We start from the raw sequence: 14,471 nt of genomic DNA, 5'->3' as shown, positions 1-14,471 counted from the left end.
TTCTTGGCCATATGTTATTTCATTTACTTTCCACTACTGTCCTGCACAGAGGAGCCCAGACTCCTAGATGACAAATGAAAACCCTGCAGTTTTCAATGTTGGACAGTATACTGTCCTGTGTATGTGACAAAGCCAGAACTCAAAATCCAGGGCTCTTGAATCCCAGCTCAGGGAGGGGAAGAAATCCCAACTCAAAGAGAAGCTTCTTCAGAATTACCTATTTTTCTGGGTTGTTCACACTATGGATTAGCTCCCCACTTGAATGGAGAACCAAGTTCCAACTTCAGTAAGTTTAGAGAACCTCTCAGAAACACGAAGTCCCATTGGTTGCGCCTGAAGATAGAGGTTGACAGAGGCCCATATGGAGCTGGGGCAGTGCCTCATAGGGGTTAGATAACTTCAAGAACAGAAGACCCCTCCAGAGAAGGCACAGTGCCTACAAAGCCAGCCCCTCAAGGGGAGAGAGGAGCCATGAACTCAGCCCCCAAGTGTCCTGAGGGAAGCCTCCCCGGGAAAGGCTCACATAGTCTGGGGAGCCAGGGTTGCACTGAGCTCTTGTGGGAATGGAGGCAAAAGGCAGACGTGATCTCCTGAGCCCCCAGACTCCCCCTGGAGAGATGCCAGAACCCCAGTTCTACCAGGACCCTCAACAGACACATTCCAGAATCACCCCAAACAAAACCTGCTCTGTCTCTGGTCCCTGTGATCCCAGAGATGTGACCCAGGGGGCAGGAGGGATGGAGAAGGGAGGGAGGGGGAAAGGGATGGCTGGAAGTCAGGAGGGAAAGGACCTCCCTGTACGGATGCCAGGCATCGGTCAGCCCCACCTAGCCCTTGTTGACTTAGAGGGTGACAGTTTGGGGAAGAAGGGGAGGAGGATGCGGATGTCACACCCCTCCAAGCTTGATTCCCATTGGCTAGTGACATCCTTAAAAGGGCCCAGCAGTGTCAGTACAGGCATTCTCGGACCCTCAGAGGATTCTGTGGTTACATTCACTCCTCTTCCCAAGGCCATGAGATTCACGGCTCTCCTCTTCTTGGCAGCTCTGGCTGGGACTCTGGTCTGTGCCCGTGAGTATGGCCCTTCCCCTGCACCGTACCAGAGCCCTCATGGTCCAGGGCAGCCACCGCTCCTGTCTTCCTGCCTCTCTTTCTCTCCCAGTGCTGCCCTAGCTCCGCCTGCCTCTGCAAGTGGCTCGTGCCTCCAGGTCTCCGCCCGCGGCCTGACCCCACTGGTCAGGGAGCCAGGAACCCCCAGCCCTGCCTGGTCCACCACCTCACACACCACCCTCTACCCATTACGCTCCTGCCCCCCTGGCCTTCTTGTAGGGCCTCTGGGCCACCGCGTACAGCTGGGCAGGTTGTCCACTGCACAGGAGTGCCAGGCCAGGGGTGGTGGGGGCTGAAATCTTACCTGCATTCCACGTGCCGAGCGGTGCCCCCTGCCTCTGATCACGTCTCTCAGGATGCCTTTTCCAACCTCACAAAAGTAGTGTCCGGGCCAGGACGACACTGCCGTTCCTTGAACATCAAACATCAGGACATTCCTTCTTGTCCTTCCCTCTGCCTGGAATGCTTTTCCTCCCCTGTCCCTTCCTCCAGCTCTGAGCATCGCCTGGCCAACATTTTTTTATCTGTCAAATCTCAGTTTAGATATGAGCTTCTCAAAGGACCCTTCCATGAACATGCAGAATAAATGAGTCCCTGTTTGCCCTGATCACACCCTGTACCTGCCCTCCCCACATCATCACATCAGGAACTAAATAATTACATCGTGGACTATCAGCTCTGTCAGGCAGGGTCTGTCCACTTTCTTCAGCACTGAACCCCCTTTAATTAGCAAGCTTTGTATAAATGTTGTGTTAAAAGAATGAAGAGAATGGGGGGTCCAACCCTAGAAATCACTGGGGTGTGGCCCCGTGGCCCCCACACTGTCCTGCTCCATCACAGAGAGCTCCTCCAACCACAGCCATCTCCCTGACGGGGATCTCAGGGAACCTTCACAAGCTAGAAGCAAGCGGGGAGGAGGGCAGTTTTCAGAGGCATATGACACTTCCCCAAGGAGAGCCTGCTTCAAGAAATTGCAGGAGGAGTTAAAATTAAACATCAGAAAGAACACCCAGGGGGACGTAGTGATGTGGCCACATTGAACCTACAGAGCCGTGTGTTCCCGTGCGTCCACAGGCCATTCCAGGAGCCGAGGATTGGGAATGGGAGGGAGGGAGGGTGGCTCTCGGGGCAGGCTCAGTGCTCACTGTCATCTCTTTCCTCCGTTACAGAAGATTCTACTCTGGTCCAGGAACCTGTGTCCCGTGAGTTCTCTCCCTCCTCCTGCCCTGGGGGGAGGTTTTAATTTAACAGCTGGGGATGTCTGTGGGGGCTGGGAGAGGGATCCAGGGGGAGGGGGCTTGGGTCCTGCTCTTGATGCGAGGAGCGTGGGGGGGGGGGGGGACAAGGCTGAGGAGGAAACTAAGGCTAAGGTCATGGGAAGTCTGGGGGAAAGATTCGTTGTGAATAAAAGGGAGGAAAAGATGAGGTTAAATGACAAAGGAAATGTCACTCATGGTATTAATCCCTTCACCCGCAAACACCTCCCCTAACTCCCAGTTCCTCAGCGAGGTGCCTCTTATTCAGCCTCAGACCTCGTTTCCAGCCCTGTGTTCCATGCCTCTCCTTCCACTACCACCCACATCAGCTCAGCTGAACGTGTTTGCACTCCCCACACCTGCCCCACCCATGCCTTCCCCCGAGCTCTTGCTGACTCACTTCCTGCCCCCAAAGAAGCCCCTTTAGAACATCCTCCCTGCCAGAATCCTGCCTTCAAGACCCAGCTTCTCTCTGACATGCCCCCTGATTCTCCCCAGACCCCACCCCAAATCCCTCCCCAACTCTGCCCACTTTCTAGGAGGCACTGTCTTGATCCAATCTGGCTGCTGTAACTAGCAACTAGGCTTAAACAGCAGAAATGTATTTCTCACAGCTCTGGAGGCTGGAAATCTGAGATCAGGGCACCAGCCTGGTCAGGTTCTGGTGAGGGCCCTCTTCCAGGTTGCAGACTGCCAATCTCTCATTGTATCCTCACATGACAGACAGAGTTCTCCGGGGTCTCTTTTATAAGGGCGCTAATCCCACTCAGGGGAACACCACCCTTGTGACTAATCTCATAGGCCCTCCTTCCCATCACATTGCCGGGGGCAGGGGGGTGGGTGCCACTGTTAAGATTTCAGCATATGATTTGAGGGGGACACACACATTCAGTTCCATAGCAGGCACATTGTGTGTTGCCTCCCTAAAGAGGGCAGGGTTCATGCCCTTTCACTTTTGTTTTCTGGCACCCAGCACAGAGAGGTATCCTGGGGCCCTCTTACCCCTTCCAAAGAGGAAAAAACACTGATTGTGCTAAATTCAACAAATTGGTTGGTTTGTAGCTAAAGCTAATGAGACGACGACATGTGTAGTGGAATCTGCTTCACCCCAAAAGACAGCCCAGGAGACTTCGGCAGTGACTCAGGAGAAAACCAGCTTAGTATTCAAACCCCTGCGTAAGTCTCTGTCTCTACGCCAGATAACAACCTAGAGAAGTGTCTGGCGGCAGGCCTGCATGACGCCTCCACCCACAGAGACAGGCCCAGGGAGGAGCAGGCAGAGCCATTCACCCGGACACAAAGGCACAAATGGGGGTGCACCCTGCACCCCCCACCGAGAGTTCCTGCAACAGCAGATGTTGCTGCCTGCACCTTACGTGGTTTCTTTCCCCTTCCACCCACCTTTTCAGGAGAAAGAAACTGGGCCCCTAGGCAAAACTTCTCCACTTAAGGAATTTGTCCAAGAATAATAATGTCCAGTGGGGGATGGGGTCGGGGGAAGGTGGGAGTTCTCTTTAAAGATATGACTTTTCTGCCCATGTGATTTTTCTGCTCCAAAATTAGGACTCGGGGTAGGAAAAGGTCTTGGGGTAGAAAAAGGTCTCGAGCTAGCCAAAGGAGCCAGAGAAAAACTACTTGAAAAATTTGAAGATGGAAGAAAATTTCTCGAAAGTGAGTACATCCCAAGGCAAAGGCTCGTGGGAGTGGGAATTCTCACCACCCACGGGCCAGGGGTGGGAGGTGGACAGAACACGCCACCGGCAAAACTTCTCCACTTCAGAAATTTGTCCAAGAATAATAATGTCCGGTGGGGGGTGGGGTCAGGGGAAGGTGGGAGTCCTCTTCTTGACTTTTCTGTCCATGTGATTTTTCTGCTCCAAAATTAGGACTCGGGGTAGGAAAAGGTCTTGGGGTAGAAAAAGGTCTCGAGCTAGCCAAAGGAGCGAGAGGAAGACTACGTGAAAGACTTGAAGATGGAAGAAAATTTCTCGAAAGTGAGTACATCCCAAGGCAAAGGCTCGTGGGAGTGGGAATTCTCACCACCCACGGTCCAGGGGTGGGAGGTGGACGGAACACGCCACCGGCAAAACTTCTCCACTTGAGGAATTTGTCCGAGGATAATAATGTCCGGTGGGGGATGGGGTTGGGGGAAGGTGGGAAAGAGGGAAAGTGGGCGTCCTCTTTAACGATACAACTTTTCTGCCCATGTGATTTTTCTGCTCCAAAATTAGGTCTCGGGGTAAGAAAAGTCTCGGGCTAGCCAAAAGAGCGGGAGAAAAACTACGTGAAAAAAATTAAAGTTGGGAAAAAATGAATCAAAGGTGAGTACATCCCAAAGCAAAGGCTTGTGGGAGTGGGAATTCTCACCACCCACAGTCCAGGGGTGGGAGGTGGACAGCACACGCCACCACCTGCACACCACACCTGAGTCCCTGCACTCCCTGCAGAAGCTTCCCTCACGATGTCTCCAATTTCCCGTCCACATGCAAACCACCATGGTTGCCTGATACCAGATTTCCCCTGGGGTCTGGCCTCCAGCCTTCCTCTTGTCCACGGCCTGCTTGTCTTCCTCTCAGTCCTGCCCAGGTGGTGGGAGAGCGCAGGTCCCTTGTTCTCCGGTGACTCTACCTGCCATCCCTCTGATTTTGGTGCGAGGCCCCTCCAGGGGCTCAGTGAGGCTGGGAAGCAGAAGATGGAGCAGAGGAGGAAGGTGCCTCCACCCTTCAAGCCTCATTCTCCTCTCCGCTGTACTCTAGATGCAGCCGAATTTGCACAAACCCTGAGGAAAAAATTCACTTCTCCAATATTTTCACTCTGAGAAACTGAACAGAATGGGGTCTCTGGACTTACCGCCTTAAACATGCTTGTAGCCTAGAGAGATTAAACTGAAAGCATTCAGCTTGCGCTTGTCTGTGCTCTGTGGGGTGGGCCCTGGAGCAGAGCGGGAGGAAAGCCATGCCTGACCCAGGCTCTCAGCCACACACAGCCTCTCACAAGCCCTTGGACCCACACTGAGCCACAGCCACACATGCTGGGTCTCCCTCTGGTCCAAATGCCACTCCACTTCTGGTCTGCCTCCTTTTTGTTTTGGGGTCAGGAGAGAAGGGGGAAGTAATCAGGTTCTTTTTTTTTTTTTTTTAATGGAGGGACTGGGGATTGAACACAGGACCTCGTGCATGCTAAGCACGTGCTCTACCACTGAGCTCTACCCTCCCTTCCTTATTCTTCACACATGGCTCCCAGGGACATTTGAGCATTTCCAAAAAGTAAATCAACCTCCAGCGAAGCAGGGTTTATCATCTTGAAAAACAGTTAAAGCCTGAGCCCTTGTTGTTAAAGCCACTTTCTCATGCTGGGCCACCCCATATTCATACTTTCTACGCTGGGCCAAAGTGAATGGCCACGGCCAGTTAGATCACAGAAGTAAAATAATGAGCCACGGCAGTGATGGCTGGTGCTTGACCAAAGAGACCAATTGAATCTGTTACAATTATCCACGTGCTTATCCTGTATCCCCCACTTTCCCCCACCGCAGGCCAGGGCTGTGCTTTGCACACAGATGAGCAGGGAAGGACACTCATGACCATAGACAAAGACAGAAGCATCAGCTCTCCCACCAGCCCTCTCCCCAGGCCTGGTGCACAGGACGTCTGCTCTCTAACACCCCCAGATCACTGATTCTAGACTGTCCTTCCTTCCACCCCATCAGATTCCCTCCCCTTCTATCCTGGGGTTGGGAGGCATTCAACGTAGACCCGGTTTTGAATGAATGGAGCAATATATCCTCCTACTCAGCCTTCTTTCCACCACACATCCTGCATTTCGGAGAACACTACCAAGGAACAGATCCCCTCGGAGCGCTGATTATGATCAATGCTGGGTACACAGGGCATTTCACACTCAAGTAGCCTGCCACCCTGTTCATGGGTTGAAGTGTGCCCCCCAAAAAGACCTGTTGAAGTCTTCACCCCTGGTACCTCAAAATGTGACTTTATTTGGAAATCAGGTCATTGCAGATGCAATTAGTTAAGGTCACTCTGGAGTAGGGTGAACCCCTAAACCAATATGCCTGTTGTCTATAAGAAGAGAGAAATCTGGACACAGAGACACACAGAGGAAAGATGATGTGAAGACACACAAGGGAAGATGGCCATGAAGTGATGCATTTGTAAGAAAAGGAAGGCCAAGGATCGCCGGCAAACACCAGAAGCTAGAAAGGTGGTAAGAAAGCAGTCTCCCCTATAGATTTCAGGGGGAGCATGGCCCTGCTGACACCTTGATTTCGGACTTCTAGCCACCAGAACTGTGAGACAATGAATGTGTGTTGTTTTAAGTCATCCAGTTGATGGCACTGTATTATGGCAGAGCTAGGAAGCTGATACACACTCCATTCCCAGATCCATCCTCTCATCAGGCTACTGGCTTCATCTTATAGCCAGAAGTTCAGACCCTGTGACCACCATCACCCATTCCTCCCACCTCCCAGCCCCTGGCAACAGCCAATCTACTCTTTGTTTAGACAAGTTCAATTTTTCTTTTTTTTAAGATTCCTCATATAAGTGAGATCTTACAGTATTTGTCTTTCTCTGTCTGATTTATATCACTGAGCATAATACCCTCGAGGTCTATCCATGCTGATGCAAATGGCAGGATTTCCTTCATTCTCATGGCTGCATACTATTCCATTCTGGCTGATATGTATATAGAGGTCTTACAGTTTTCCCTGCACAGATTTTTCACCTCCTTGGTTAAATTTATTCCTATACTTTATTCTTTTTGACACTATTGTAAATGGGATTGCTTTCTTAATTTCTTTTTCCTAAACTTTGTTCTAAAAAATTTTTTTAAAACTAAATATACTTTCACACGTGCTAAAGCAGGTACCTAGAATTTTTTACTTACGGTTTAAATGATTGCAAAAGATATATATCAACATCTGGCATATAATGTAATGGCTCATTCCCTCACTTCCATCAGATCTTTGTTCAAATGCCACTTTTTCAGAGAGGCCTTTCCTGACCAGCCTGTCTAAAATTGCAACTTCCCTTACAAAGTCCCTACTTTATTGTTGTCCTTAGCATTTTTTTTCTGCTATTTGATGTATATTTAAGGTACAAAAAAACTGCACATGTTTCATCTATACGTTTTGGGGAGTTTGGACATAAGCACACACCTGTGTTACCATCACCTCCAAGAGTCTTGTGTCTCCTTGCCACGTGTGTGTGTGTATTAAAAACACTTACCATCTTAGCATGAGATCTACCCTCTTAAGGTTTTAAGTGCACAGCACCGTATTGTTAACTACTGGCATTATGTTGTTCAGCAGATTTCTAGAACTTCTTCAGCTTGTAGCATTTCTCACTATTATCTAATATACTGTGTTATTTACTTATTTGTCTGCTTTCTTCACTAGGAAGTAAGCACCACGAGGGCAGGGATTTCTGTTCCTTTCACTGATGTATCCCTAGGGCCTAAAACAGTGCCTAGAACAAAGAGGCACTCAGTAAATATTAGGTGAATGTTGAATGACTTCACCACTTCTGCCCACCTCTCCATTCTCATCCTGTGAAATTAATTTCTCCATCCTCTTGTTTGATGCTCATCTCAGCCTATCAATAACCAGTGTTATGGCTGGACCAGCCCTTGTGGTTTTTATTATGACTGCAAGATGCCCTTCAGCAATAATTACCAGGACACTATGGAAAGGGTGGGGGGAATTCATTTCTCACAGGACCTGGAAATTACATGGCACACCTGGGACCACACAGGCATTCATGGTGGGGAGGCGGAGGGGGGGTGGGGGGAGTACACAGGCCTGGGGTTCTGTTTTTATTGAGGTTGAGGAGGCAGGTCTAGGGTTTCCAGGGTCCGCTCTTTATTAGTGAATTTAAAACATAAGAGAAAGAATTTAAAGCATGGGAAGAGAAAAACAAGTGACCCAAAAGGTCACTTATCAAAACCAGCCAAGATCTCTAAAATAAAGGAGCCTCACTTGGGGGGGAGCGGCCTGGCTCTTTATCTAGTCGTGTGGCTGGCTATTGTGTTTATTGAGATAGCCATGTCTGAAGTGGATGCCCTGGCAATCAAAGCTTAAGTCAGGCACTCGTGTTACCAAAGCAGGAATCAGCTTCGTTTGCCCTCACGCAGTAAGCTAAATGCCGAGATGCCAAGGTGAGCAGCAGAGAAAGCATTTATTCATGAGGCAGGCAAGTGAGGAGAACAGATCTCAAATCCACCTCCCGGAAGGTCCGGGGCTTGGAATACTTGCGGGATACAGTAGCAGGGTGGTTTTAGGAGTCGGGAAAGGTGACGGGAGGTAGGGGGAACGTGAGGTAATTGGTGCTCTGTGCAGGAGCATCCAAGTTACATGCTTTTCATGGGACGCATGTTCAGAAAATGGCTATGTTAGCACGATCTGAGGGTGGAGTTTCTGGCCCTCTGACGTCAAAAGGTCATTCATTGGACAATTGTGCAAAGCCAGTTTGAGAGTAGGTGGCTCCAACCAACCTTAACCAGCTCAAACTGGACAAGAGCTGACTTCAAGTTCCTGAAAAACAACTTAAGCGACTGTTACCATAGTGACCTAGATGTCAGAGGTGGTCTGCAGGGGGTGGTTAAGGAGTCTTGTGATATATTATCTAGGTTACATGAAGCTTAGAGGGTATGCAATTTGCAAAAATAATTAAAGCAAGCTTAGTCGGTGAAGATAGGTTACAGGATATTATTTATTAAGCAAATTATAATTTAGAGATCGAAACTGATGACTGCCCTTCATTTCATTTGCTTTACAAAAAAGAGAAAACCCAACTGCCAGGGCTCACACTATGCCTCTCTGTGCTCGGAACATGTTTCTTGCATGTATGCTACCTCTTCACCAGACAGGTAACTCTTTAGAAGCAGGTCTGTGTGAGAGTCATCTCAGTATCCCTAATACTCAGTGGGTAACAGGTGCTTAACAAGTGGTCCATATTGAAAGAAGGAGATTCATGCAGCTCGGGCTCATACCTGCACACAGCACTCCTCTCATCCTCCCCACTGCCAGTACCCACCCGGGGTCCCGAGACGTCCAGCACCCCAACACATCCCAGGTCCTCCCCCCACCCAAGGGGGGCAAACTTCAACCATCTCACATCCAAGCATTTGTGCCGAGAGAGGCACAGAGATCATGACAAAGCCGGATGAAGGGGAACAACTTCTCCAGATACTGTTTCAGAGGAAACCCCAGCTGGGGTAAAATCTTTTTCAACCCTGAAGGCAACGGCAGCAGTGCAAATGACCTAGACAGACTACGGTCGACCCTCCCTATCAACAGGTTCCAAATCCACAGATTCAACCCACCACAGATTGAAAATATTCAGGAAAAAATTTCCAGATAGTTCCAAAAAGCAAAACTTGAATTTGCTATGTGCTGGCAACTATTTACATTGAATATACAACTATTTACATAGTATTTACATTGCATTAGGTATTAAAAGTCATCTAGAGATGATTTCAAGTATATGGGAGGATCGTGTATTACATCATTTCATATAAAGGACTTGAGCCTCTGATGGTATGGGGCAAGGGTTGGCGGGAGGGTCCCATCCTGGAACCAACCCCCTGCAGATACCTAGGGAGGACTGTACAAGAGAAAAGAAGCAGCCAGCTCCCCCTCGTGGTAAGGGTCTGTCCACCGCGACATGTTACTTTGAGGGGGGTGGCGGGGTGCAGGGCACAGAGAGTGGTCTACGGGACCACTGAAGGTGCGTACAAACACATCAGTGTCCAGGTAAAAAGCTATGCACAACTTTCCACCTCCCTTCCTACCCTAAATTTCATGAAATGAAAAAATAATTGTTTAATTAAAAATAGGCTTATTTCCGGGTTTACTGTTGTCCACCTGCTTTCTGAGGTTATGGAAGTTTAATATCCAGATAAGGACATGGAAAAAAATAAAACACTCAGTAACACCCTTCCAAATGTAAGGAGTGGGAGTAAAGATATATCTACCTACTTCTTATCTCTGACAGAAATTGAATTGATTACAACAAGAAAAATAAATACGGATGTGTGAATTCCATCCCGGGTGAAAACAGAAAGCACTTACACCCCCAAATAACACTTTCTATGAAGAACTTTGGCCAAATCCAGTGAATCTGGAAACAAATTGAGGGAGGATGCTGACACAGCGTCCTCTAATGACAGATCATGGGCAGAACAGGCAAAGGGCAACTTCTCTGAAGTACACGATATACTCAAAGGAGCAAAAATCAAGGACACCTTATTTATAACCAGATCCACCATATTTATAATGACTGCTCCTGAAAAAATGAACTGAAATCTAGAAAAGAAAAACGTAATTGAAGACAGTATTTCTTAAAACTTAAAAAGAAAACTTGAATCTGGCTGGGAAGAGGGGAAAACAGGGAGCTGTTGTTTCCTGGATATAAAGTTTCAGTTTTGCAAGATGAGAGAGTTCTGGAGGTGGGTTGCACAACTGGACTGCATACCAAAAAATGATTTAGATGGTTGTCACCTAAAAAAATAAATAAATAAAAGCACAACCTGAAAGTTGAGAATTATGTTTTATTCAGCAGACTTGTTGAGGACTTAAGTTAATGAATTTGGCACTTTTCTCTGTATAGGAAGATGCAAGAGTCTGGGCTCTTTGAAACCATTCCTTTGATACGCACCTGAACTATCTAGGGCCAATATCCGGTTCCTGCCTATAACGAATCTCCTCAGGGTACACTATTGGGGGCGCTGCAGAGGCTGATGGCTTGGTGGCAGGCAGCCTGTTTGTCACCTTGGGGGAAGTGGGGAGGGGCGCAGCTGTAGTGCTGATGGCCTGATGCTATGATATTCTTTGTCTGCTGATGTGGCAGGGGGCATTCTTTGTCCACACGATAAATTCTATGTAATTGGAGGGGAAATTATAGCTCAGTGGTAGAGCACATGTTTAGCATGCATGAGGTTCTGAGTTCAATCCTCAGTTCCTCCATTAAAAAATAAACTTAATTATCTCCCCCAAAATTAAAAACAAAAATTTAATTCTATGTTATGTATATTTTACCACAATTAAAAATTGACATTAAAAACTTGAATCCACAGATTGAAGGAAAAACTGATTCAAAATGACCAATGCTGAGACTGGCTGAGACTGAACTGATTCTTTCTTGAAGATAAAAAAAGAATCATTGGGGATTCAGGCAAAACTAACAACACACTCACTGAGGCCGTGTATACATTCAGGCTGGCTACAGATTTCAATAACAAAGGACAGTGGAGAAATCCCTGCATGTTCTTCTGGAAGAACAAAAGTGAGATCAAAGCATTTTGTACTTAAACTATTTTACCAGGCTAAAGGCAACAGACAAATATGTCCAGCAGGCAAGAATTCAAGGAATTTCATTCCTATGAACCCTTTCAAAGAAACTATTAGACAAGAAACTCTAGCCAACCAAGAGATAAATGGAGAGAACCAAGTAAAAGGATTAGCTGTGAATGTTAAATCTACTTTAAGACAAGACAAAAGCTAAAACTGCTGTGGGAATTACAGTTACAAAGTAGAAGGTCAACCTTATAGACTAGGAGAATGTAACAAAAGATCAGACTAGAAGTGGTAGAGACAGAAGACAGAGTGGGGCTGATATAAGTAGGCAGATTTATACAACTTTTATAGTTGGAAGACCAAAAACAACTTTTAAACTGCTAAATCAAGTAATATTTAATATATTATTAATATATACTATTAAATGTAAGTACATTTAAAGATATAAAGGAAATTAGTAGGATAATTAATAAAAAATACTATGATGATTCATGAAAATCAGATGGTGAACAACAGGGGAGAAAGGAGAAAATACACTATTTTTTTTTAATTGAAGTATAGTTGAATTACAACATTGTGTTAGTTTCATGTGTACAGCAATGTGATTCTGTTATATGTTTTTTTCAGATTATGTTCCATTATTCATTATTAGTAGATATAATACTGATATTGAATATAATTCCCTGTGCTATACAACAAATCCTTTATAGCAATTGGTGTATATTAGTTTGTATCTGTTAACCCAATACTCCTAATTTATTCCCTCCTTCCTCCCTTTCCCCTTCAGTAATCGTAAGTCTGTTTTCTATGTCTATGAGTCTGTTTCTGTTTTGTATATAGATTTATTTGTATTATTTTAATTCCACATATTAAATGGTATTATATAATATTTGTCTTCTTCTGACTCACTTCACTTAGTATGATATTCTCTAGGTTCATCCATGTTGCTGAAAATGGCAATTTTTTTTTGCCTGAGTAATATTCCATTGTTTACACATATATACCAGAAAGTACAATATTCTATTCATTGCTAGTACAGGGGGTCAACTCTAAATATAAAGAATTGAGTGTAGCATTTGAAGCTACAGTTTATAAAGATAATCAACAGGATTATAAACAAACTATAAATCTTTTATATTATCAGAAGAGCTACACCTAAAAAAGGAAAAAGAAACACAGATCACATAGCAAAACACAAATAACAAAAAATTGTTAAAACAGACAGTATTAAGGAGGTAAAGCTAGTATCAAACATACCTTCCATATGAATAAATAAAAATAGCACAAATTCATCTATTAAAAGAAAAAGATTCTCAGATTGGATCACAAAGAAAAACCAAACTGTTAAACAATGGATTAAAAGATATATCAATAATAAAATAACAAATTCTTTTTGTCTTCCTTCCCACTTGCCTGCATTCCTGCCTCCTCCCCAATAATTCAGTACAAAAGCCCATAGGTAGACCCCAGCAAAGCAGGCATGTGCATGGGCAAAGGCAGGGGGTTGCTGGAAAGCCGGAACAGGGTGTCGGAACTGGAGTGAGACAAGGAGGGTGTCTGCCCAGGGGTACAGGGGGCGGGGAGGGAGAGTGGCCTGGCACATTCCCTAACTTTCATTAGTGGGAGGGGCCTGGAAGCAGTGGCATCCCCAGAACAGGAGCACACCCAGAGCCTACAACTTTGTCTCTAAATACTACTAAGAGAACAGAAGTCCTTGGAGAAAGGGCGCATGGCAGGGTTCGGGCAGACAAAGTACAGAATGAGCCTGGAGTGCCTTGTTGTGCCAGAAAGTTAAGAAGTGTTCAAAGAATGATGGAGACATGTCAAAGGAACACAAGAAGCTAACCAGAAGGCTGGCTCAATCTCATTACTGTCAAATTGTCTCAGACTAACCAAATTCAATGGGAAAGTATTATAAAAGATTACAATTATAATAATCATCATAATAATAATGACGATAAATAATGACACAACAGCATTACCACTCATTGACTAAACAGAAAGCCCTTAGTCCATGCTGATATAAATAAATGAATAAACAAACAGGGAAGGGAGAAAGTCTTTCCTTACAGCAGAATGGCAGCTAATGAGTGGAGTAGGAATGACTGAAGTGGAAAATCACTAGTTGGCAACCGTTACAGGAATAAAGAATTCAGCCAAGAAACATCAATGAGTGCGAAAACCAATCAATAAAAGTTTGATGAGGAAAAGCCTATTTACACAGCCTCAAAATACCTTCCCACAAAATATTTATTAATTACCAAGAAGAAAAAGAGTAACTCCCCAGTGGAGGAAACTGTCAGATATCACGTTAATCAGCGATCAAAGTCAATGTCACAAAAATGGGACACATCAAAATTGAACATAACGTGAAGAATACAGTGTCACGTCTTGATATTCCTGACAAGAAATGCAGAACCTAAATCTAATTATGAGGAAAATTCAGATGAACTCAAATTGGGGAACATTCTACACACTGGCCTACAATCTTCGAAAGTGAAAATGCCACAAACATCAAGGAAAGACTGAGGAACCGTGACAACTAAATGTTATGCAGAATCTTGGATTGAATCCTTTGTCATAGGGGACATTCCTGGGACAACGGGCAGCATTTAAATGGGGCCTGTGGTTTAGATAGTATTAGGTATCAATGGTGTAGCAGATGGTAACTTCCTGATTTTGCTGGTTGTATCGAGGTTATGATGTGGATGCCCTCATTTGTCAAAATTACATAAAATTCAATAGAAAAAAAAAAAGTACCTCAGAAAGATTGAAAGTCCAAGGATGGGCAAAAG

General features: G+C 45.7%; 1 protein-coding gene and 1 long non-coding RNA gene across 2 annotated transcripts in view; one reads left to right on the top strand and one right to left on the bottom strand.

Annotated features, from left to right (window-relative positions):
* Positions 1-14,471, bottom strand: part of LOC135322396 (uncharacterized) — a 53,524-nt gene that overhangs the window by 36,184 nt on the left and 2,869 nt on the right. The gene's annotated exons all lie outside the window — the stretch shown is intronic.
* On the top strand, positions 988-5,225 carry LOC105100996 (uncharacterized). Its single transcript, XM_031462369.2, has 6 exons — positions 988-1,071; positions 2,280-2,312; positions 3,930-4,037; positions 4,253-4,360; positions 4,598-4,687; positions 4,943-5,225. The coding sequence occupies exons 1-5, from the start codon at positions 1,014-1,016 to the stop codon at positions 4,624-4,626; spliced, it is 336 nt and encodes a 111-aa protein (XP_031318229.1). The 5' UTR covers positions 988-1,013; the 3' UTR covers positions 4,627-4,687; positions 4,943-5,225.

Source organism: Camelus dromedarius, chromosome 11, assembly GCF_036321535.1.
Source record: "Camelus dromedarius isolate mCamDro1 chromosome 11, mCamDro1.pat, whole genome shotgun sequence".
In the NCBI taxonomy this organism is placed as follows: Eukaryota; Metazoa; Chordata; class Mammalia; order Artiodactyla; family Camelidae; genus Camelus; species Camelus dromedarius.
Note: the sequence above shows the minus strand (reverse complement) of the source record. Positions and strands in the feature narration are given on the sequence as shown.